General features: G+C 50.4%; 1 protein-coding gene and 1 non-coding gene across 2 annotated transcripts; both read right to left on the bottom strand.

Moving 5' to 3' along the window:
- Positions 1-846: 846 nt before the first annotated feature.
- On the bottom strand, positions 847-3,349 carry rpl10 (ribosomal protein L10). The gene is made up of 7 exons (XM_059949469.1): positions 3,321-3,349; positions 3,121-3,154; positions 2,715-2,773; positions 2,410-2,517; positions 1,556-1,694; positions 1,121-1,283; positions 847-1,042 (listed from the first exon to the last, which is right to left on the bottom strand). Exons 2-7 carry the CDS (start codon positions 3,141-3,143, stop codon positions 890-892), a joined length of 645 nt encoding a protein of 214 aa, XP_059805452.1. The 5' UTR covers positions 3,144-3,154; positions 3,321-3,349; the 3' UTR covers positions 847-889.
- LOC132380789 (small nucleolar RNA SNORA70) lies at positions 1,386-1,522 on the bottom strand. The gene has a single exon (XR_009507861.1). It is a non-coding gene; the product is annotated as a small nucleolar RNA SNORA70 (small nucleolar RNA).
- Positions 3,350-24,845: the final 21,496 nt, after the last annotated feature.

Below are 24,845 nucleotides of genomic sequence, written 5' to 3'. Positions count from 1 at the left end.
GCAGGGCTCCCAACCTGGAGTGCACTGACTGCTTGCTTAACGGTATTGACCCATGCCATAATAAAAGTGCCCCCCCCCCCCAAAGTCAGGATAGAGAGAACATAGAAAGGATGTTGCAACAGTGGGGAAATCTAGGACCAGGGAGCAGCACCTCAGAATTGAGGGCTAGCCTTTAGGACAGACATGAATTTCTTTAGCCAGAGGGTGGTGAATCTATGGAATCCATTGCCACAGATGGCTGGAGGTCAAGACACCATGTATTTAAAGAGGTTGATATGATTAGCCAGGAAGAGGATGGTTACAGGGAGAAGGCAGACGAGTGTGGTTGGGGCTAAAATAAACCAGCAATGATGGAATAGCAGAGCAGACTTATAGGCTAAATGCCCCAACTCTGCCCAGGTCTTATATACCCCCAAGGCCAAACCCCCCCCAAACCACGTACCCGTCGAAGCATTTTCAAAAATGCGATTGTACTCATCGTATGACCTTCTCCCGCAGCTCGTCCCACATCCCCACCACCCCCTCAGTGGGAAAGTCACCCCTCAGGTCAGTTAAATCTTTCATCGTCACCTTGAACCTCTGCTCTCTGGGGTAAAAACACTGCAACCACCCACCTCACCTACACACCTCAGCCTGCTTCACACTATGTAAAACAGTCTCAGCCTCTCCTTGTAAATGAAACCCTCAGTCCCAGTAACATCCTGTGGAGCTTCCTTTAAGTACGCCAGCCAGAACTGCAAACGCGACTGTGCACACATCTCCTCACGCATCCCCACGAATAGACTGCGACAGACCAACACAATCCCACCCCAGTCACCCTGTGGAAGTCAGTCAGACTCGGAAGAGGTGGATCAAACAGTTTATTCAGTGGAAAGGGCAGGCTCTGCTCTCACGCATACAGGGCCTTCCAGGCAGTTAGTGGACCCCGGTTGGGGATATATTTGACTCCACAGCCGTCAGGAATCAGCCGCTTCTCTGCCACCATCCCGTCAAAGTCCTCTGTGTTGAACTTTGTGAAACCCCACTTCTTGGAGATGTGGATCTGACGGGGGAAGGAAGAGTTAGAGAACGTGCCAGAGAAGAACACACCCCATCCCACCAGCCCCTGAAGACCCCTCACCTTTTGCCGGCCTGGAAACTTGAACTTGGCCCTGCGCAGAGCCTCAATGACGTGCTCCTTATTCTGTGTCTTGGTGCGCACTGACATGATGACCTGGCCGATGTTTACCCGGGCCACAGTGCCCTGGGGCTTCCCAAACGCACCCCGCATGCCTGTCTGAAGCCTGGAATGGAGAAGATTAATCAGTCTTCACACCCAGACAAAATCTGACCACAACCAGCCAATGACCAGCCTCCCCATGCACCCCATCCAGCAACCATTATCACCGTGTCCCAGAGGTCCCTTTAGACGCCCGGCACTGAATCACAGCCGGACGCGTACACAACCAAAGATTTGCTGTCCGCAGCCATTGCACACCGGTACCCAACTGTGACGGGAGCCGGTCGGCTTAATTGACTGCGATCGGTCGGGGGAGGAGACGGGAGGAAGCCTCACCTATCGGCTCCGGCGCAGGACAACATCTTGTTGATGCGGATGACGTGGAAGGGATGCAGCCGCATACGAATGTGGAAGCCATCCTTGCCGCAGGTCTTCACCATGTACTTGTTGGCACAGATACGGGCCGCCTCCAATGCTGGGGGTGGGGAAGACAGGGGGTAAATGCAATTGATGGGTAATGGGGCAAGAGAGGGGGAGGAGACCAACAAGAGTCGAGGAGGGGTGGGAAGAAGACAACCAAGGCGGGGGAAGATGCTGAACCTAACCCTAAAGCTCTGCTTAGACCACACTGGCAATATTGTGTTTGGGTCTGGTCACCTCATTATAGGAGAGACATAGGTTTGGAGTGATTTACCAGGCATCCAGGATTACAGAGATCAAGTGGACAGCCAAGGGTGGAAATGACCAATACAAACAAGCCCATTTTTTAAGATGATTTAAGTATAGGGGCAAAGTTTTTTTTTAAATAGAGTGTAGTGACGGTGTAGAATGCCTTGCCACAGGTGGTGGTTGAGGCAGATATACCAAGGGTATTTAGTTTAAACAGGAATATATGATGAATAGTACACTACACGGGAAGGATGGATCAGTTGATTTACAATTAGTTTAAAAGCTCATACATTGCAAGCCAAAGGTACTGTAGTATTCTATGTTTAACAATAACTGTTTATGTTCAAACCACCAACTGGAAAGGGACCAGAACCAGTTGTATCTGCCCACACCAACCACCTCCTCATAGGCCATTACACACGGCAGCAGCCCCTCGAGTGGAGAAAAACAGTCCCCACTTTGCCCCTGAACGGTCTGGTCCCAATTGTCACAGACTGACCGGCCGCACACCCCTCACCCACCTTCAGACGACAGCTGCTCGTACTCGTCGGACACCATGTGGCCACAGAGCGGAAACTCGTCCACCTTGGCCTTCTTGCGGCCCAAGTCAAAGATCCGGATCTTTGGGTCTGGGGGGGGAAGGAGGAGAGGAGAATGATGTCTCACCCAGCCATGCACACCCACCCCACGCGACCAAGCACTGCCCCTGTAACCCAGATCACCATCCCTCAGTGCAACTTCCCCTGTCCCCAGGTATGCTGGTTCACCATTCCCTTCACACCCTTGCAAATGGCACTGTTCTCCACCCCTCTCCCAGCAAACATACCTGGGACACCACGGCAGAACCGTGACTTGGGATACGGCTTGTTCTTGCAGTATCTGTAACTGAGATACAGGGAGTTAGTTGTTAAAGAGCGTCTGACCACCTGGCCCATCATACCACCGTCCTCTTTCCACCCCCCCACCACCTCCACCCAGGATCTCCGCTGAGCAGTCAGTCCTGGGGCCCACATAGACCCTCCCCCCCACCCCCACCCCCGATCACGACCCCTCAACTCCCTCCCTCCAAAGCCCCGTCCCCCACTCAACCCCAGCGTGACCCTTCGATCTCCCACGAGGCCAAACCACGCCCCACTTCCGGGTTGAGGAACGTGACCCCCTGACCCCCACCCCACCCCCCCACCCCCCCCACATCGGTCCTGCGGTCAACCAGTCGCCCCGCCCCCACTCACCATCGCGCGGGTCGGCGGCCCATCGTGCCTCGCGCTGCGGAAGAGATTAACATCAATTAGTGACGTCGGCGAGCTTCTTACCCCCCCCCCTCAAAACCCCTCTCAGCCTCCGTGGGAAAACTTCTTCCATAGCCCACCGTGACCATGCGAACCCCCTCCCCAGTCTCCATGGAGACCCCTCCCCCACCAGCTCCGCTCACCTCGCGCTCCGCAGCGAAAGAGAGCTCACGGGGCCCGCGCCGCCTATAAGAGCCCGAGCCCACTTCCGGCCACGCCTCATTTCCGGCGCCGACTCGCCCTCACCGACGCCGCTGTCTTTCTGCACCCCAGTACCCGAACCAAAATCACGCCCGCACTCGGGTGCGTCCGCGCCGTGTCGTTATTTCAAATAAAGTCGGGGTTTCGAGAGGTCACCCAGACGCCGGTTAATCTCCATCCGGCGGAAGTGGGGCTGTGCGCGCGGAGAGGGGCAGAGTTACCGGAGGTGGCACCTGCGGGGCGGAAGCAGTTCTGATGACGCGCCCTGACACGGCGGCTGAGGGATTTGGTCGTCGTTCTGGGGCAGAAAATTTCTAAACAGTTTTAATCATCTTAAAGGCTTGTTGAAATATATAACTTTCAGAAATAGAACCAAATGTCTTCCTTGACAGGGGTTCGGGGTGGACGTGGCCTCAGGGGAGGTTACATAATACGATCTGTACGGGGTCCAGTGAAAACCTCTGCCCATTAAATGTAGCATTTCATTAAACAGTGCACTGGTACAAAGCAGAATAAGTGTTACAGTTACAGAGAAAGTGCAGTACAGGTAGACAAAAAGTGCCAGATCATAACGAGGTAGATTGTCCTCACAGTCGCCCCAGGACACAATAAAATACTTCAGAATCAGGTTTAATATCATTCGTGTATGTCGTGAAACTTGATGAAGTTTTCAGCAGCAGTACAATGCACTACATGATAACTACAGAAATGAAAGTTCTGAATTACAGTAAAATATATGAATATGTATAATATAAGTAGTGCAAAATAGAAATAAAGAGGTGAGGTATTGCTCATAGATTCAATGTCCATTTAGAAATCGGATGGCAGAGGGGAAGAAGCTGTTCCTGAATCACTGAGTGTGTGCCTTCAAGCTCCTGTACCTCCTTCCTGACGGTAGCAATGAGAAAAAGTGCATGTCTTGGCTGATGATACTCCTTAATGATGGACGCGTTGTTCTTTGAAGATGTCTACTAAGGTGCCCATGATGGAGATGGCTGAGTTTAAAACTCTCTGCAGCTTATTTCGGTCCTATGCAGCAGCACTCCCATACCAGACAGTGAAGCCTGTCAGAATGCTCTCCGCGGTCCATCTACTTCTGCACCTATTGTCTATTGTAGAAATCTCTGACTGTTTTGGGTGAATATACCAAATCTCTTTGTCTTTGTAACTGCATCAATATGTTGGAACCACATTAGGTCCTCGGAGATATTAACACCCAGGACCTTATACGTCGATAAAAATAATCTGTAAATTGATAGACGCCATGTTGTGTAACTTTTTATGGAAAAACAAAGTTCATTATATAAAATATTTCTGCTGTCATAAATAGTTATGACAAGGGGGTTCTAAATTTTCTTGATCTTGACAATCTTAATAATACTTTTTAAATTAATTGGAATAAACAATTACTACGAAATCCTACTTCTATACAGAATTGTATCCCTTCTTTTGTCCTTTCCCAGGTTGATGAATTGAATTTTTTTCTTTTATGTAATTACAAAACAGACAAAGATCCTCTGCGTTTTTCTCAGTTTCATAAACAGATGCTCTTATCTTGGTCTTTGATTTACAAACAGAATATCTCTCCACAAGGTCACTTTATCTGGAATAACCACAACATAACTTATAAGGATACATCTTCGTTTTATAAAGATTGGTTTGATAATAATATTTTGTTAGTTAAACAGTTATTTGATTCAAGCGGTACTTTATTGAGTTATACTGAGTATTTATCCACCTTTGAATTTCCTGTGACTCCAAAAGAACTTGCTGCTATTATGGTTGCAATTCCCTCTGGTGTAATTATGTTGTATAGAAATACATCATATTCGGTAGTTGATTACCCAGATTGGATCCATCCAGTACAGCTGTAGGAAAGATTTGTTTTCCTCCATCTTTAAAAAAAATAATAAAGGTATTAAAAGTTTGTTTCAAAAAGACATTACCTCTATTCCTACGACTGTAGATTTTTGGAATAGTGAAGGAGTATTTGGGGCTTATTTAATTATTTTTTATTGCAGAATTAAATTAAAGAAATTTTCATTTAATATCATACATAGATATTATCCAACCAATGTTTATTTGACAAGGTTTAATTCTAACATTGAAACTACCTGTTCTTTTTGTGGTTTATATCCAGATGATTTATTTCATCTGTTTGGGATTGTGAATGTGTTAAAACATTTTGGGTTGATGTTTGTCAGTTTATAGATCAATATATCAAGGTGGATTTTACTTTTCGTTTTGAAAATGGCTAATTTGGGTATACTAATAATACCAAATCTCATAGGGATCATTTCTTTATCTCAAATCTTTTGTCAATTTACAGCAAATGTTATATCCATAAATGCATATACAGCAATGATTCATTTATATTTTTTATGTCAGACTTCAAACTGTACGTTAGTACTGTGAAAACTTCACATAACCAGAAAGCTGTAAACACTGTACAAATTTGTCAATGTTTCAGATTATCTCTGTAAATGTTTTTGCTTTGTGATTCCTTTTAGATATAGTTCCTTCTGTCCAAAAGTATTTAGAGTGGATTTTCTTGTTTATTTGTATATGTAAAGTTAACAGTTATATATTTGTTGCTGCTTAAGTGTGATTCCCTGGCTTTGTTAGCATATGTTTAATGTTTTTGTTTGTGTTCAATAAAAATTTTAAAAAAATATTAACACCCAGGAACTTCAAATTTCTCACCTTCTCCACTCCTGATCCCAGTACAAGGACTGGTGTGTGTTCCCTCATCTTAACCATCCTGAGGTCCACAATCAGTTCTCTGGTCTTACTGACACTGAGCGCCAGGTTGTTGCAGTGACACCACCCAACTAGCTGGTCTCTTCGTATGTTGTTACGAAGGATGAACAACTCTGATGGGCAGAATGGTGCCGAGCTGCCTATGCCCCCCCTTTGGAGAATCGCAAACCGTTACCATTTCGATGATGCTAACAAGAGAGTAAGAGAGACAAAAGAGAACATGCCAGGACATCTGTTACTGATAACAGCCTGAGAGAGAGTTATGTTTATCCCCCATGTTATGACTCCCAAAGACTTATGGCTGAGGAGAGGGCTGTTTATGTGGTACCATGCTGCTCATTAAAATACCTCAGTGGACAGCCAGAGTGGGCTGGTTTGATGGGTTAAGTCATTCAAACCTGATTGACACCCGAGACCCCGTGAGTGGGGATAAAAGTGAGGTCTGTGGAGACACCCCTCAGACACACCAGGAGACATACCAGTGAGCATCAGAAACCCACGGCATCACGGAACGAACGGATCGGTCAATTCTAACGGGGGCTTGTGTGTGTGTCCACCCTTGCCTGGGTGATGAGTCCGCCACGGAAGAACGGTCTAGCTAAAGGATGGAGGGGTCATACATGAATGGCCACAACAACACATTGATGGATCAAGAACGTAAAGGAAGGTTTGCAAGGACAATAGCTGTCACTGTTTGATCTCTCTCTCTCTCTCTCCCCCCCCCCTCCCTCTCCCTCTCCCTCTCTCTCTCTCTATTACAACACATCGACCAACAACTACCTCATGCTGCATGAACTGAACTGAACCTTATATTTCCATGTGACAATTCATTATCCCCTAGACAACAATAGAGCTTGTTTATTATTGATTATTATTATACCCACACTTGTGGGTTTAGTATTGCCAACGTGTATTATCTGTATATTTGCTTTGATATTGTTTTGTATATTTTACTAATAAATACTGTTGAAAATAGTACCACCAGACTCCAACGGATACTCCTATCTGTGCTGGTCAGACACCCAGTTACGGGGTACCTAACAACGTCGTCTTGTCACCGTAATGTGAAACCTACGGGGTAGTTCCCCTGTACTGCCCAGAAATTCATTCACAGGAAAGCAAAGAAATACAAGAGAAACAATCAGAAGCTACACACGGGCAACAGCTGACAAACAACCAATGTGCAGAAGAAGACAAACTCTGCAACTTAAAAATAACACTGAGAACGAGGATCGTCAAGTCTTCCAAAGTGGGTCCATGGGCTGTGGAGTCGGTTCAGCGTTGAGGTGAGTGAAGGAGATGGGATGGCCTTCAGCAAGACGAAGCCTGCACTGCTCCCTGTTGCTGCAGATGGTGGGGATGTGGGGGTGGTGAGGACCTGCCGGTAGCTGGGGGTGCACCTGGCGTGCAGCACCAACACAGAGGCTGTGAGAAGGGCCAGAGTCGCCTCGACCTTCTGAGGAGACCGAGGAGACCGAGGTCCTTTGGAGTCTGCGGAGTCTTCTTCACACGTCCTACCAGGCTGTTGTCGCCAGGACAACCTTCTATGCGGTGGTGTGCTGGACCAATGGCATCAACACGGGCGATGCCAACCGGCTCAGTAAACTGATTAGAGAGGCTGGCTCTGTTACGGGAGTCAAACTGGACGCACTGGAGGCCGTGGTAGAACAAAGGACCCTCCGGAAAATCCTGACAATTCTGGACAATGTTTCTCACCCTCTGCATGGCTCCTTGGCTGAACAGAGGAGCACATTTAGTAACAGACTGAGAGAACTGTTCCGCTCCAAAGAGTGATTTATGAGGTCATTCTTACCCTAATGCGGCCATTAGGCTCCACAGTGAGTCGACCTATAGCTGGGGAAGCGTTGACCCCTTCCTGTTAGGCTGTTTAATTTATTTTTAAATATTTTTCTTACTTTTTATAATTGTCTTTCCGTGCTATATATCCATTATATACTTGTAATGCTACTTTGACTTTGTAATTTCCTTTGGGATCAATAAGGTATCTATCTGACCACGCCGGTTCAGGAGCCTGATGGTTGAGGGGTAATAACTGTTCCTGAACCTGGTGGTGTGGGACCTGAGGCTCCTGTATCTCCTTCCTGATGGTTGAGGGGTAATAACTGTTCCTGAACCTGGTGGTGTGGGACCTGAGGCTCCTGTATCTCCTTCCTGATGGTTGAGGGGTAATAACTGTTCCTGAACCTGGTGGTGTGGGACCTGAGGCTCCTGTATCTCCTTCCTGATGGTTGAGGGGTAATAACTGTTCCTGAACCTGGTGGAGTGGGACCTGAGGCTCCTGTATCTCCTTCCTGATGGTTGAGGGGTAATAACTGTTCCTGAACCTGGTGGTGTGGGACCTGAGGCTCCTGTACCTCCTTCCTGATGGTTGAGGGGTAATAACTGTTCCTGAACCTGGTGGTGTGGGACCTGAGGCTCCTGTACCTCCTTCCTGATGGTTGAGGGGTAATAACTGTTCCTGAACCTGGTGGTGTGGGACCTGGGGCTCCTGTACCTCCTTCCTGATGGTTGAGGGGTAATAACTGTTCCTGAACCTGGTGGTGTGGGACCTGAGGCTCCTGTACCTCCTTCCTGATGGTTGAGGGGTAATAACTGTTCCTGAACCTGGTGGTGTGGGACCTGAGGCTCCTGTACCTCCTTCCCGATGGTTGAGGGGTAATAACTGTTCCTGAACCTGGTGGTGTGGGACCTGAGGCTCCTGTACCTCCTTCCCGATGGTTGAGGGGTAATAACTGTTCCTGAACCTGGTGGTGTGGGACCTGAGGCTCCTGTACCTCCTTCCTGATGGTTGAGGGGTAATAACTGTTCCTGAACCTGGTGGTGTGGGACCTGGGGCTCCTGTACCTCCTTCCTGATGGTTGAGGGGTAATAACTGTTCCTGAACCTGGTGGTGTGGGACCTGAGGCTCCTGTATCTCCTTCCTGATGCTTGAGGGGTAATAACTGTTCCTGAACCTGGTGGTGTGGGACCTGAGGCTCCTGTATCTCTCCCCCAATGGCAGCAGTGAGAAGAGAGCATGGTCTGGGTGGTGGGGGAATCCTTGATGATGGATGCTGCTTTCTCGTGGCAGCGTTCCCTGCAGATGTGCTCAGGGGTGGGGAGGGCTTTTCCCGCGATGGACTGGGCTGTGTCCGACACTTTCTGTAGACCTTTCCGTTCCCGGCATTGGTGTGTCCATACCGGGCGGTGATGCAGCCAGTCAGGATACTCTCCACTGTGCGTCTAGAAAAGTTTGTCAGAATTTTAGCTGACATGCCGATTCTAAGCTAACTTCTCGGAGAGCAGAGGAGATGTCTTTGCCTGCTCCGAGCCGTCCAGGCTTTTGTATCTTCTGCCTGAAGGGAGAGGGAAGCAGAGAGAACGTCCAGGGCGGGTGGGGTTTTTGATTCTGCCGGCTGCTTTGCCGAGACAGAGTCCGCGGAGGGGAGGCTGGTTTCCGCGATGAGCTGAGCTGTGCCCACAACCCTCTGCGGTCTCTTTCAGTCTCCACTGAAAACTGATGAGGACTTGATGCTGTCAACCGCGCTCCCACCCCGACCTCAGCACTGTTGAGGTGGACAGCTTTATAGAACGGTGGAGGGAGTCACGGTAGGAGGGCTTTTGCTCAACGAGGCTTCGGTGATAATGGGTCGAGGCGAGCTAAGTTACTTGTGAAGGATAGGGACAGGAAGAATGCGTGTGAGGCCAGTGTTCTGTGCTCGGTGTCAGATGTGGGAAATCTTGGAGACTCCCAGCCTCCCGGACGGCCACATCTGCACCAGGTGCGTCGAGCAGCGGCTCCTCTGGGACCGGGTTAGGGAACTGGAGATGCAGCTCGATGACCTTCGACTGGTCAGGGGGAGTGAGGAGGTGATAGAGAGGAGCTATAGGGCCAGGACCTGGGGAGACAGATAAGTGGGTAACAGTCAGGAGAGGGGAGGGCAGGAGTCAGATACAAGAGAGCACCCCTGTGGCTGACCCCCTTAACAATAGGTTCTCCTGTTTGAGTACTGGTGGTGGGGGAGACGTACCGGGGGAAGAAACAGTGGCCGCGGCTCTGGCACCGAGTCCGGCCCTGTGGCTCAGCAGGGTTGGGAAAGGAAGAGGAAGGCAGCAGTCATAGGGGACTCTATAGTCAGGGGGTCAGATAGGCGATTCTGTGGACGCAGGAAAGAAACGCGGATGGTAGTTTGCCTCCCAGGTGCCAGGGTCCGGGATGTTTCTAATCGCGTCCAAGATATCCTGAAGTGGGAAGGAGAATGTGTGGCTGAGTGATTGGAGCAGGGGGCAGGGATTCAGATTTCTGGATCATTGGGGCCTCTTTTGGGGCAGGTGTGACCTGTACAAAAAGGACGGGTTGCACTTGAATGCCAGGGTGACCAATATCCTGACAGGGAGGTTTGCTAAGGCTGTTGGGGAGAGTTTAAACTAGATTTGCTGGGGGTGGGAACTGAACTGAAGGGATGGAGGAAGGGGCGGTTGTCTCACAAATAGAGAAAGCTTGCAGACAGTGCGAGAGGGAGGATAGGTAGGTGACAGAGAAGAGACGCGCTCAGACCGATGTTTTGAGATGTGTCTAATACAAGGAGTATTCTGAACAAAGCAGATGAGCTTAGAGCGTGGATCAGTACTTGGAGCTATGATGTTGTGGCCATTACAGAGACTTGGATGGCTCAGGGGCAGGAATGGTTACTTCAAGTACCAGACTTTAGATGTTTCAGAAACGACAGGGAGGGAGACTAAAGAGGTGGGGGCGTGGCACTGTTGATCAGAGATAGTGTCACGGCTGCAGGAAAGGAGGAAGACATGGAGGGATTGTCTACGGAGTCTCTGTGGGTGAAAGTTAGAAACAGGAAAGGGTCAATAACTCTACTGGGTGTATTTTATAGACCACCCAATAGTAACAGGGACATCGAGGAGCAGATAGGGAGACAGATCCTGGAAAGGTTTAATAATAACAGGGTTGTTGTGGTGGGAGATTTTAATTTCCCAAATATCGATTGGCATCTCCCTAGAGCAAGGGGTTTAGATAGGGTGGAGTTTGTTAGGTGTGTTCAGGAAGGTTTCCTGACACAATATGTAGATAAGCCTACAAGGGGAGAGGCCATACTCGATCTGGTATTGGGAAATGAACCTGGTCAGGTGTCGGATCTCTCAGTGAGAGAGCAGTTTGGAGACAGTGATCACAAATCTATCTCCTTTACCATAACATTGGAGAGGGATAGGAACAGACAAGTTAGGAAAGCGTTTAATTGGAGTAAGGGGAAATATGAAGCTATCAGGCAGGAACTTGGAAGCATAAATTGTGAACAGATATTCTCAGAGAAATGTATGGCAGAAATGTAGCAAATGTTCAAGGGAAATTTTTTGTGGTGTTCTGCATAGGTACATTCCAATGAGACAGGGAAAGGATGGTAGGGTGCAGGATCTGTGGTGTACAGAGGCTGTTGAAAATCTAGTCAAGAAGAACAGAAAAGCTTACAAAAGGTTCAGAAAACTAGTTAATGACAGAGGCCCAGCAGATTCTTCACAGTCTACAAGTATGTGAAGAACAAGAGGATAAGACGTGAGAGAATAGGACCAATCAAGTGTGAGAGTGGAAAAGTGTGTATGGAACTGGAGGAGATAGCAGAAATGCTTAATGAATACTTTGCTTCAGTGTTCACTATGGAAAAGGACCTTGACGATTGCAGGGATGACTTACAGCAGACAGAAAAACTTGAGCATGTAGATATTAAGAGAGAGAATGTGCTGGAGCTTTTGGAAAGTATCAACTTGGATAAGTCACTGGTACTGGACAAGATATACCCCAGGGTACTGTGGGAGGTGAGGGAGGAGATTGCTGAGCCTCTGGCAAAGATCTTTGCATTATCAATGGGGACTGGAGAGGTTCCAGAGGATTGGAGGGTTGTAGATGTTGTTCACTTATTCAAGAAAGGGATTAGAGAGAGCCCAGGAAATTATAGACCAGTGAGTCAGTGGCTGATAAGTTGATGGAGAAGATCCTGAGAGGCAGGATTTATGAACATTTGGAGAGGCGAAATATGATTAGGAATAGTCAGCATGGCTTTGTGAAAGGCAGTCTCGGGCCTTACGAGCCTGATTGAATTTTTTGAGGATGTGACCAAACACATTGATGAAGGAAGAGCAGTAGATGTGCATATGGATTTCAGCAAGGCATTTGATAAGTTACCCCATGCAAGGCTTATTGAGAAAGTAAGGAGGCATGGGATCCAAGGGAACATTGCTTTGTGGATCCAGAACTGGCTTGCCTACAGAAGGCAAAGTATAGTTGTAGATGGGTCATATTCTTCATGGAGGTCAGTGACCAGTGGAGTGCCTCAGGGATCTGTTCTGGGACCCTTACTCTTCGTGATTTTTATAAATGACCTGGATGAAGAAGTAGGCAGGTGGGTTAGTAAATTTGCTGCTGACACAAAGGTTGGGGTGTTGTGGATAGTGTGGAGTGCTGACAGAGGTTACAGCGGGACATTGACAGGATGCAGGACTGGGCTGAGAAGTGGCAGGTGGAGTTCAACCCAGATAAGTGTAAAATGGTTCCGTTTGGGAGGTCAAATGTGATGGCAGGATATGGTATTAATGGTAAGACTCTTGGCAGTGTGGATGATCAGAGGGACCTTGGGGTCCGAGTCCATAGGACACTCAAAGCTGCTGCGCAGGTTGACTCTGTGATTAAGAAACCATACGGTGTATCGGCCTTCATCAACCATGGGATTGAGTTCAAGAGCTGAGAGGTAATGTGACAGCAAAATAAGACCCTGGTCAGACCCCACTTGGAGTACTATGCTCAGTTCTGAGAATAGGTTTGGTGAACTTGACCTTTTCTCTTTGGAGCGACGGAGGATGAGAGGTGACCTGAGAGAGGTGTATAAGATGATGAGAGGCATTGATCATGTGGATAGACAGAGGCTTTTTCCCAGGGCTGAAATGGCTAGCATGAGAGGGCACAGTTTTAAGGTGCTTGGAAGTAGGTACAGAGGAGATGTCAGGGGTAAGTGTTTTCATGCAGAGAGTGGTGAGTGTGTGGAATGGGCAGCCAGCGACAGTGGTGAAGGTGGATACGAAAGGGTCTTTTAAGAAACTCCTGGATAGGAACATGGAGATTAGAAAATTAGAGGGCTATGGGTCACCCTAGGTAATTTCTAAAGTAAGTGCATGTGGGACAGCATTCGGCACGGCATTGTGGGCCGAAGGGCCTATATTGTGCTGTCGGGTTTCTTTGATTCTAGACTGGGGCATGTGCACCATTCCCCCTTCCTGAGGTCAACGGCCTGCTCTTTCGTTTTGCTGACACAGGCAGAAAGGTATCTAGCACCCCAACGTGAGGGTCGAGTCTAAAGACACAGTACAGGGTTAACGGCAGGATTCACTTTGAAAGGTCGAGCCTGAAGACACAGTACAGGGTTAACGGCAGGATTCACTTTGGAAGGTCGAGTCTAAAGACACAGTACAGGGTTAATGGCAGGATTCAGTTTGCAAGGTTGCATCTGAAGACACAGTACAGGGTTAACGGCAGGATTCACTATGGAAGGTCGAGCCTGAAGACACAGTACAGGGTTAACGGCAGGATTCACTTTGGAAGGTCGAGTCTAAAGACACAGTACAGGGTTAATGGCAGGATTCAGTTTGCAAGGTTGCATCTGAAGACACAGTACAGGGTTAACGGCAGGATTCACTTTGGACGGTCGAGCCTGAAGACACAGTACAGGGTTAACGGCAGGATTCACTTTGGAAGGTCGAACCTGAAGACACAGTACAGGGTTAACGACGGGATTCAGTTTGGAAGGTCGAATCTGAAGACACAGTACAGGGTTAACGGCAGGATTCACTTTGGACGGTCGAGCCTGAAGACACAGTACAGGGTTAACGGCAGGATTCACTTTGGACGGTCGAGCCTGAAGACACAGTACAGGGTTAACGGCAGGATTCACTATGGAAGGTCGAGCCTGAAGACACAGTACAGGGTTAACGGCAGGATTCACTTTGCAAGGTTGCATCTGAAGACACAGTACAGGGTTAACGGCAGGATTCACTTTGGACGGTCGAGCCTGAAGACACAGTACAGGGTTAACGGCAGGATTCACTTTGGAAGGTCGAACCTGAAGACACAGTACAGGGTTAACGACAGGATTCACTTTGGACGGTCGAGCCTGAAGACACAGTACAGGGTTAACGACAGGATTCACTTTGGACGGTCGAGCCTGAAGACACAGTACAGGGTTAACGACAGGATTCACTTTGGAAGGTCGAACCTGAAGACACAGTACAGGGTTAACGACGGGATTCAGTTTGGAAGGTCGAGCCTGAAGACACAGTACAGGGTTAACGGCAGGATTCACTTTGGAAGGTCGAGTCTAAAGACACAGTACAGGGTTAATGGCAGGATTCAGTTTGCAAGGTTGCATCTGAAGACACAGTACAGGGTTAACGGCAGGATTCACTTTGGAAGGTCGAGTCTAAAGACACAGTACAGGGTTAATGGCAGGATTCAGTTTGCAAGGTTGCATCTGAAGACACAGTACAGGGTTAACGGCAGGATTCACTTTGGACGGTCGAGCCTGAAGACACAGTACAGGGTTAACGGCAGGATTCACTTTGGAAGGTCGAGTCTAAAGACACAGTACAGGGTTAATGGCAGGATTCAGTTTGCAAGGTTGCATCTGAAGACACAGTACAGGGTTAACGGCAGGATTCACTTTGGAAGGTCGAGTCTAAAGACACAGTACAGGGTTAATGGCAGGATTCAGTTTGCAAGGTTGCATCTGAAGACACAGTACAGGGTTAACGGCAGGATTCACTTTGGACGGTCGAGCCTGAAGACACAGTACAGGGTTAACGGCAGGATTCACTTTGCAAGGTTGCATCTGAAGACACAGTACAGGGTTAACGGCGGGATTCAGTTTGCAAGGTTGCATCTGAAGACACAGTACAGGGTTAACGGCGGGATTCAGTTTGCAAGGTTGCATCTGAAGACACAGTACAGGGTTAACGGCGGGATTCAGTTTGCAAGGTTGCATCTGAAGACACAGTACAGGGTTAACGGCAGGATTCACTTTGGACGGTCGAGCCTGAAGACACAGTACAGGGTTAACGGCAGGATTCACTTTGGAAGGTCGAGCCTGAAGACACAGTACAGGGTTAACGACAGGATTCAGTTTGGAAGGTCGAGCCTGAAGACACAGTACAGGGTTAACGACAGGATTCACTTTGGAAGGTCGAATCTGAAGACACAGTACAGGGTTAACGACAGGATTCAGTTTGGAAGGTCGAATCTGAAGACACAGTACAGGGTTAACGACAGGATTCACTTTGGAAGGTCGAATCTGAAGACACAGTACAGGGTTAACGACAGGATTCAGTTTGGAAGGTCGAGCCTGAAGACACAGTACAGGGTTAACGACAGGATTCACTTTGGAAGGTCGAATCTGAAGACACAGTACAGGGTTAACGACAGGATTCAGTTTGCAAGGTTGCATCTGAAGACACAGTACAGGGTTAACGGCAGGATTCACTTTGGACGGTCGAGCCTGAAGACACAGTACAGGGTTAACGGCAGGATTCACTTTGCAAGGTTGCATCTGAAGACACAGTACAGGGTTAACGGCGGGATTCAGTTTGCAAGGTTGCATCTGAAGACACAGTACAGGGTTAACGGCAGGATTCACTTTGGACGGTCGAGTCTAAAGACACAGTACAGGGTTAACGACGGGATTCAGTTTGGAAGGTCGAGCCTGAAGACACAGTACAGGGTTAACGGCAGGATTCACTTTGGACGGTCGAGCCTGAAGACACAGTACAGGGTTAACGGCAGGATTCACTTTGGACGGTCGAACCTGAAGACACAGTACAGGGTTAACGGCAGGATTCACTTTGGAAGGTCGAGCCTGAAGACACAGTACAGGGTTAACGGCGGGATTCACTTTGGAAGTACGAATCTGAAGACACAGTACAGGGTTAACGGCGGGATTCAGTTTGGAAGGTCGAGCCTGAAGACACAGTACAGGGTTAACGACAGGATTCAGTTTGGAAGGTCGAGCCTGAAGACACAGTACAGGGTTAACGACAGGATTCAGTTTGGAAGGTCGAGCCTGAAGACACAGTACAGGGTTAACGGCCGGATTCACTTTGGAAGTACGAATCTGAAGACACAGTACAGGGTTAACGGCGGGATTCAGTTTGGAAGGTCGAGCCTGAAGACACAGTACAGGGTTAACGACAGGATTCAGTTTGGAAGGTCGAGCCTGAAGACACAGTACAGGGTTAACGACAGGATTCAGTTTGGAAGGTCGAGCCTGAAGACACAGTACAGGGTTAACGGCCGGATTCACTTTGGAAGTACGAATCTGAAGACACAGTACAGGGTTAACGACAGGATTCAGTTTGGAAGGTCGAGCCTGAAGACACAGTACAGGGTTAACGACAGGATTCAGTTGGAAAGTCGAGCCTGAAGACACAGTACAGGGTTAACGGCAGGATTCACTTTGGACGGTCGAGTCTAAAGACACAGTACAGGGTTAACGACGGGATTCAGTTTGGAAGGTCGAGCCTGAAGACACAGTACAGGGTTAACGGCAGGATTCACTTTGGACGGTCGAGCCTGAAGACACAGTACAGGGTTAACGGCAGGATTCACTTTGGACGGTCGAACCTGAAGACACAGTACAGGGTTAACGGCAGGATTCACTTTGGACGGTCGAACCTGAAGACACAGTACAGGGTTAACGACGGGATTCACTTTGGAAGTACGAATCTGAAGACACAGTACAGAGTTAACGGCAGGATTCACTTTGGAAGGTCGAGCCTGAAGACACAGTACAGGGTTAACGGCGGGATTCACTTTGGAAGTACGAATCTGAAGACACAGTACAGGGTTAACGGCGGGATTCAGTTTGGAAGGTCGAGCCTGAAGACACAGTACAGGGTTAACGACAGGATTCAGTTTGGAAGGTCGAGCCTGAAGACACAGTACAGGGTTAACGACAGGATTCAGTTTGGAAGGTCGAGCCTGAAGACACAGTACAGGGTTAACGGCCGGATTCACTTTGGAAGTACGAATCTGAAGACACAGTACAGGGTTAACGGCGGGATTCAGTTTGGAAGGTCGAGCCTGAAGACACAGTACAGGGTTAACGACAGGATTCAGTTTGGAAGGTCGAGCCTGAAGACACAGTACAGGGTTAACGACAGGATTCAGTTTGGAAGGTCGAGCCTGAAGACACAGTACAGGGTTAACGGCCGGATTCACTTTGGAAGTACGAATCTGAAGACACAGTACAGGGTTAACGACAGGATTCAGTTTGGAAGGTCGAGCCTGAAGACACAGTACAGGGTTAACGACAGGATTCAGTTGGAAAGTCGAGCCTGAAGACACAGTACAGGGTTAATGCTTGGGGGGGAGTGGGTTCTTGATGGGGATGTTGGAGGGAGGAGAGTGAATGGGGTAAGTGTGGGACTGGGGTGAATGGGAGCTGTTGATTTAGTACTGAAGTGACATTTCTGCAATGCTGTTTATGTATATATATATATATATATATGTTGATTAAGTATTCTTCCTCTTTTAAATAAATAATTGAGGATTTTATGTTAAAATATGTGAATTGCATACGTCATGGGACTCCCATGTGATAGTGGCTGTTCCTCGCTTAATGTAAAGACAAAGTTAGACCCATGTTCTCAGACCCCCACAGCTTCCTTTAAACTAGTTTAATGTTTTACAAAACATGATATGGGCACCAATTGTTCTCTCTCTCTCTGTCTATCCCTCTCTCCTGTCCCTCTGGACACTTCCCCCCAACTCCACACCTCTCTTTCTCTGCATTCCTCACTCCCTCCCCTTCTACATTTCTCTCCCCCTGACTCACACCCTCTCTCCTATCATCCCCTGCTACCCACTCGTTCTCTAACCCTTTTTCTCTCACCTTCCTCCTCTCTCTTCCCCTCTCTCACCCGATTTCTACCCCTCTCCTTCCATCCTCCCACCCCCACACTCCCCGCTCTCCACGGTCCCCTCTTTCTGCCCCTCTTTCCACCCCCATTCTTCCCCCCTCCCTGTCTCCACGAACGCACCCACCCCTGCTGTACTGCGGGGTAACAGCAGGTGGCGCCGCCGAGCCAGGGATGAACCATCCTGACCAATTCCCCATCGACAGAGTCCAAAACCCGACCCATCCCGCGGTGGAGTGAGGCACGGACACTCCAACCTGCTGGGAGTGGGGGGCGTGGTGATCTGGTCAGCGGGGGTCCACTGCTACTCTGGTCTTGCAAGATCAGCTTGGACGGGATGCCAAATTAGTGTGTCTGTTCATCCCATTCGAATCCTGTCCCGGAGAAGCACACAATACAGGACCACCCGATCTGAACGATCACCCCAGGAGTGTGTGATGGGACGGTGTGGAGGGAGATTCACTCTGTGTCTGACCCCAGGAGTGTGTGATGGGACGGTGTGCAGGGAGTTTCAAACTGTGTCTGACCCCGGGAGTGTGTGATGGGACGGTGTGGAGGGAGTTTCACTCTGTGTCTGACCCCGGGAGTGTGTGATGGGACGGTGTGGAGGGAGATTCACTCTGTGTCTGACCCCGGGAGTGTGTGATGGGACGGTGTGGAGGGGCTTCACTCTGTGTCTGACCCCAGGAGTGTGTGATGGGACAGTGTGGAGGGGTTTCACTCTGTGTCTGACCCCGGGAGTGTGTGATGGGACGGTGTGGAGGGAGTTTCACTCTGTGTCTGACCCCGCGAGTGTGTGATGGGACAGTGAGGAGGGAGTTTCACTCTGTGTCTGACCCCGGGAGTGTGTGATGGGACGGTGTGGAGGGAGCTTCACTCTGTGTCTGACCACGGGAGTGTGTGATGTGATGGTGTGGAGGGAGCTTCACTGTCTCTGACCCCGGGAGTGTGTGATGTGATGGTGTAGAGGGAGATTCACTCTGTGTCTGACCCCGGGAGTGTGGGATGGGACGGAGATTCACTCTGTGTCTGACCCCGGGAGAGTGTGATTTGATGGTGTGGAGGGAGATTCACTCTGTGTCTGACCCCGGGAGTGTGTGATGTGATGGTGTAGAGGGAGATTCACTCTGTGTCTGACCCCGGGAGTGTGGGATGGGACGGTGTAGAGGGAGATTCACTCTGTGTCTGACCCCGGGAGTGTGTGATGGGACCGTGTGGAGGGAGTTTCACTCTGTGTCTGACCCCGGGAGTGTGTGATGGGACGGTGTGGAGGGAGATTCACTCTGTGTCTGACCCCGGGAGTGTGTGATGTGATGGTGTGGAGGGAGAGTCACTCTGTGTCTGCCCCCGGGAGTGTGTGATGGGACGGTGTGGAGGGAGTTTCACTCTGTGTCTGACCCCGGGAGTGTGTGATGGGACGGTGTGGAGGGAGTTTCACTGTGTCTGACCCCGGGAGTGTGTGATGGGACGGTGTGGAGGGAGATTCACTCTGTGTCTGACCCCGGGAGTGTGTGATGGGACGGTGTGGAGGGGCTTCACTCTGTGTCTGACCCCAGGAGTGTGTGATGGGACAGTGTGGAGGGGTTTCACTCTGTGTCTGACCCCGGGAGTGTGTGATGGGACGGTGTGGAGGGAGTTTCACTCTGTGTCTGACCCCGCGAGTGTGTGATGGGACAGTGAGGAGGGAGTTTCACTCTGTGTCTGACCCCGGGAGTGTGTGATGGGACGGTGTGGAGGGAGCTTCACTCTGTCTGACCCCGGGAGTGTGTGATGGGACGGTGTGGAGGGAGTTTCACTCTGTGTCTGACCCCGGGAGTGTGTGATGGGACAGTGTGGAGGGAGTTTCACTCTGTGTCTGACCCCGGGAGTGTGTGATGGGACAGTGTGGAGGGAGTTTCACTCTGTGTCTGACCCCGGGAGTGTGTGATGGGACGGTGTAGAGGGAGATTCACTCTGTGTCTGACCCCGGGAGAGTGTGATTTGATGGTGTGGAGGGAGATTCACTCTGTGTCTGACCCCGGGAGTGTGTGATGTGATGGTGTAGAGGGAGATTCACTCTGTGTCTGACCCCGGGAGTGTGGGATGGGACGGTGTAGAGGGAGATTCACTCTGTGTCTGACCCCGGGAGTGTGTGATGGGACCGTGTGGAGGGAGTTTCACTCTGTGTCTGACCCCGGGAGTGTGTGATGGGATGGTGTGGAGGGAGATTCACTCTGTGTCTGACCCCGAGAGTGTGTGATGTGATGGTGTGGAGGGAGAGTCACTCTGTGTCTGACCCCGGGAGTGTGTGATGGGACGGTGTGGAGGGAGATTCACTCTGTGTCTGACCCCGGGAGTGTGTGATGTGATGGTGTAGAGGGAGGTTCACTCTGTGTCTGACCCCGGGAGTGTGTGATGTGACGGTGTAGAGGGAGATTCACTCTGTGCTGTCAGGATGTCGCCTGGGTTGGGGAGCATGCCCAATAGGTTGAGTGAACTTGGCCTTTTCTGCTTGTAGCGACGGAGGATGAGAGGTGACCTGAGAGAGGTGTATAAGATGATGAGAGGCATCGATCGTGTGGACAGTCAGAGACTTTTTCCCAGGGCTGAAACTGCTAACATGAGAGGACACAGGTTTATGGTGCTGGGGAGTAGGTACAGAGGAGATGTCAGGGGTAAGTGTTTTGCTCAGAGGGGTGAGTGTGTGGAATGGGCTGCCGACTACGGTGCTGGAGGTGGATACGAAAGGGTCTTTAAGAGAATTCTTGGATCGCTACATGGAGCTGAGAAAAATGGAGGGCTATGGGTCACCCTCAGTAATTTCTAAAGTAAGTACATGTTCGGCACAGCATTGTGGGCCGAAGGGCCTGTATTGTGTTGTAGGGTTTCCACGATACTAGACAGGGGCATGTTCTCTATTCCCCTTTCCAGCAGTCAATAACCAGCTCCAGTGTTTTGCTGACTCTGACAGAAAGGGCGTTATCACCTCAACATGAAGTTTGAATCTGCAGACACAGTACAGGGTTAACGGCAGGATTCACTTTGGAAGGTCGAGCCTGAAGACACAGTACAGGGTTAACGGCAGGATTCACTTTGGAAGGTCGAGTCTGAAGACACAGTACAGGGTTAACGACAGGATTCACTATGGAAAGTCGAGCCTGAACACACAGTACAGGGTTAATGACTGGACTCTTTGGAGGTGTGTCTGCTTTGAGTTATAATCCTGGAGGCAGAGGTGTTGCCAGTAATGAACAGTGTGATGTCGGTGTCACTTATGTAGGGTCCAGACGAGGTTTGCAGGAATGATCCCGGGAATGAAAGGGTTAACGCTTGATGGCTGCAAGCCTGTATTCCCTGGTGTTTAGAAGAATGTGGGGGGGGGGGGGTGGAATCTCCTTGAAAATCCGCTTGTGCAGAGGATTTTTCCTAATGTGGGGTAGTCTAGGGCCAGAGGGCACAGCCTCACAGTACATGGACGTCCCTTTAGAACAGAGATGAGGAGGAATTTCTTCATCCAGAGGGTGGTGAATCTGTGGAATTCCTTGCCACAGGCAGCTTTGGAGGGCAAGTCACTGGGTATGTTTAAAGCCCCAGTGTAGGAAGGGTGTTGGGGCTTTGGAGAGGGTACCGGGATGCTGCCTGGTTTAGAGGGCCTGTGCTATCACGAGAGGCTGGGGAAACTTGGGTCGTTTTCCCTGGAGTGCTGGAGGCCGAGGGGGATCTGATAGAGGTTTACAAGATTATGAGAGGCATCGATAGAGTAGACAGGGGGCATCTGTTTCCCAGGGTGGAGATGTTTAATACCAGAGGGGCTTGCATTGAAGATGAGAGGGGGTAGGTTCAAAGGGGTAAGTTTGTTACCTAGTGCCTGGAATGCCCTCCCAGCTTTGGTGGTAGAGGCTTTTAAGAGATGTCAGGGTAGGCAGATGGACGTGAGGAAGATGGAGGGATGTGGAGGGAGGAAGGAGTAGTGTTTGTGTGCTGTTGATTTGATCTGAGCAATGGGATCAACATGTACCCTAACACCTTCACCATCGTTTCGGGGGATTTTAACCAGGCCAGTCTGAAAAAAATCTCTCAGCAATTCCCATCAATACCAGATCCCCCTCGGCCTCCGGCACTCCAGGGAAAACGACCCAGGTTTCCCCAGCCTCTCGTGATAGCACAGGCCCTCTAAACCAGGCGGCATCCCGGTGAACCTCCCATGTACCCTCTCCAAAGCCCCAATATTACCACCTGCAATACCAGAGGAAACAACACACTGGACCGCTGCTACCTCACCATCCACAATGCCGAACGTGCTATTCCACACCCTCACGTCGGGCAGTCTGATCACCTGGCTGTACTTCTACCCCCTGAGTATCGGCAGAGACTGGAGACTGCAGCACCAGCAGTGAGGACCAAGCAGGTTTGGACGAGGGAAGCACAGGAGCGCCTACAGGACTGATTTGAATCGGTGGACTGGACTGTATTCAGGGATTCATCTTCCAACCCAATGTGATCGTGTCTGTCTGTTCCTCGCTTAAAGTAAAGACAAAGTTAGACCCATGTTCTCAGACCCCCACAGCTTCCTATAAACTAGCTTAATGTTTTTACAAAACATGATATGGGCACCAATTGTTCTCTCTCTCTCTGTCTATCCCTCTCTCCTGTCCCTCTGGAAACTTCCCACCATCGCCACACCTCTTTCTCTGCATTCCACACTCCCTCCCCTTCTACATTTCTCTCCCCCTGACTCACACCCTCTCTCCTATCATCACCTCTGTCTACCCACTCGTTCTCTAACCCTTTTACTCTCGGCATCCTCCTCTCTCTTCCCCTCTCTCACCACATTTCCACCCCTCTCCTTCCCTCCTCCCACCCCACACTCGCCCTCTCCACTGTCCCCAATTTACGCCCCTCTTTCCACCTCCATTCTTCCCCCCGTCTCCACGAACGCACCCACCCCTGCTGTACTGCGGGGTAACAGCAGGTGGCGCCGCCGAGCCAGGGATGAAACATCCTGACCAATTCCCCATCGACCGAGTCCAAAACCCGACCCATCCCGCGGTGGAGTGAGGCACGGACACTCCAACCTGCTGGGAGTGGGGGGCGTGGTGATCTGGTCAGCGGGGGTCCACTGCTACTCTGGTCTTGCAAGATCAGCTTGGACGGGATGCCAAATTAGTGTGTCTGTTCATCCCATTCGAATCCTGTCCCGGAGAAGCACACAATACAGGACCACCCGATCTGAACGATCACCCCAGGAGTGTGTGATGGGACGGTGTGCAGGGAGATTCACTCTGTGTCTGACCCCGGGAGTGTGTGATGGGACGGTGTGCAGGGAGATTCACTCTGTGTCTGACCCCGGGAGTGTGTGATGGGAGTGTGTGATGGGACGGTGTGGGGGGAGTTTCACTCTGTGTCTGACCCCGGGAGTGTGTGATGGGACGGTGTGGAGGGAGCTTCACTCTGTGTCTGACCCCGGGAGTGTGTGATCGGACGGTGTGGAGGGAGATTCACTCTGTGTCTGACCCCGGGAGTGTGGGATGTGATGGTGTAGAGGGAGATTCACTCAGTGTCTGACCCCGGGAGAGTGTGATGTGATGGTGTAGAGGGAGATTCACTCTGTGTCTGACCCCGGGAGTGTGTGATGTGATGGTGTAGAGGGAGCTTCACTCTGTGTCTGACCCCGGGAATGTGTGATGGGACGGTGTGGAGGGAGATTCACTGTGTGTCTGACCCCGGGAGTGTGTGATGGGACGGTGTGGAGGGAGTTTCACTCTGTGTCTGACCCCGGGAGTGTGTGATGGGACGGTGTGGAGGGAGATTCACTGTGTGTCTGACCCCGGGAGTGTGTGATGGGACGGTGTGGAGGGAGCTTCACTCTGTGTCTGATCCCGGGAGTGTGTCATGGGACGGTGTAGAGGGAGATTCACTCTGTGTTTGACCCCGGGAGTGTGTGATGGGACGGTGTGGAGGGAGATTCATTCTGTGTCGGGCCCCGGGAGTGTGTGATGGGACGGTGTGGAGGGAGATTCATTCTGTGTCTGACCCCGGGAGTGTGTGATGCGACGGTGTGGAGGGAGATTCATTCTGTGTCTGACCCCGGGAGTGTGTCATGGGACGGTGTAGAGGGAGATCCACTCTGTGTCTGACCCCGGGAGTGTGTGATGGGACGGTGTGGAGGGAGATTCACTCTGTGTCTGACCCCGGGAGTGTGTGATGGGACGGTGTGGGGGTAGGTTCACTCTGTGTCTGAGTCCGGGAGTGTGTGATGGGACGGTGTGGAGGGAGATTCACTCTGTGTCTGACCCCGGGAGTGTGTGATGGAACAGTGTGGAGGGAGCTTCACTCTGTGTCTGACCCCGGGAGTGTGTGATGTGATGGTGTGGGGGGAGTTTCACTCTGTGTCTGACCCCGGGAGTGTGTGATGGGACGGTGTGGAGAGAGATTCACTCTGTGTCTGAGTCCGGGAGTGTGTGATGGGACGGTGTGGAGGGAGATTCACTCTGTGTCTGAGTCCGGGAGTGTGTGATGGGACGGTGTGGAGGGAGATTCACTCTGTGTCTGACCCCGGGAGTGTGTGATGTGATGGTGTGGAGGGAGAGTCACTCTGTGTCTGCCCCCGGGAGTGTGTGATGTGATGGTGTAGAGGGAGCTTCACTTGGTGTCTGACCCTGGGAGTGTGGGATGGTGCGGTGTGGAGGGAGATTCACTCTGTGTCTGACCCCGGGAGTGTGTGATGTGATGGTGTAGAGGGAGATTCACTCTGTGTCTGACCC

This window comes from Hypanus sabinus, chromosome 24 (assembly GCF_030144855.1).
Source record: "Hypanus sabinus isolate sHypSab1 chromosome 24, sHypSab1.hap1, whole genome shotgun sequence".
NCBI classification, from domain to species: domain Eukaryota; kingdom Metazoa; phylum Chordata; class Chondrichthyes; order Myliobatiformes; family Dasyatidae; genus Hypanus; species Hypanus sabinus.
The sequence above is the reverse complement of the archived record's forward strand: the minus strand, read 5'-3'. Positions and strand labels throughout refer to the sequence as shown.

Excerpts from the sequence above, each read along its gene's own strand:
- rpl10 (XM_059949469.1), bottom strand. The coding sequence starts at position 3,143 with ATGGGCCGCCGACCCGCGCGATG. Across the intron at positions 2,774-3,120 it reads GGCCGCCGACCCGCGCGATG|TTACAGATACTGCAAGAACA; the intron begins GTGAGTGGGGGC and ends CCTGTATCTCAG. Across the intron at positions 1,695-2,409 it reads CGAGCAGCTGTCGTCTGAAG|CATTGGAGGCGGCCCGTATC; the intron begins GTGGGTGAGGGG and ends CCCCACCCCCAG.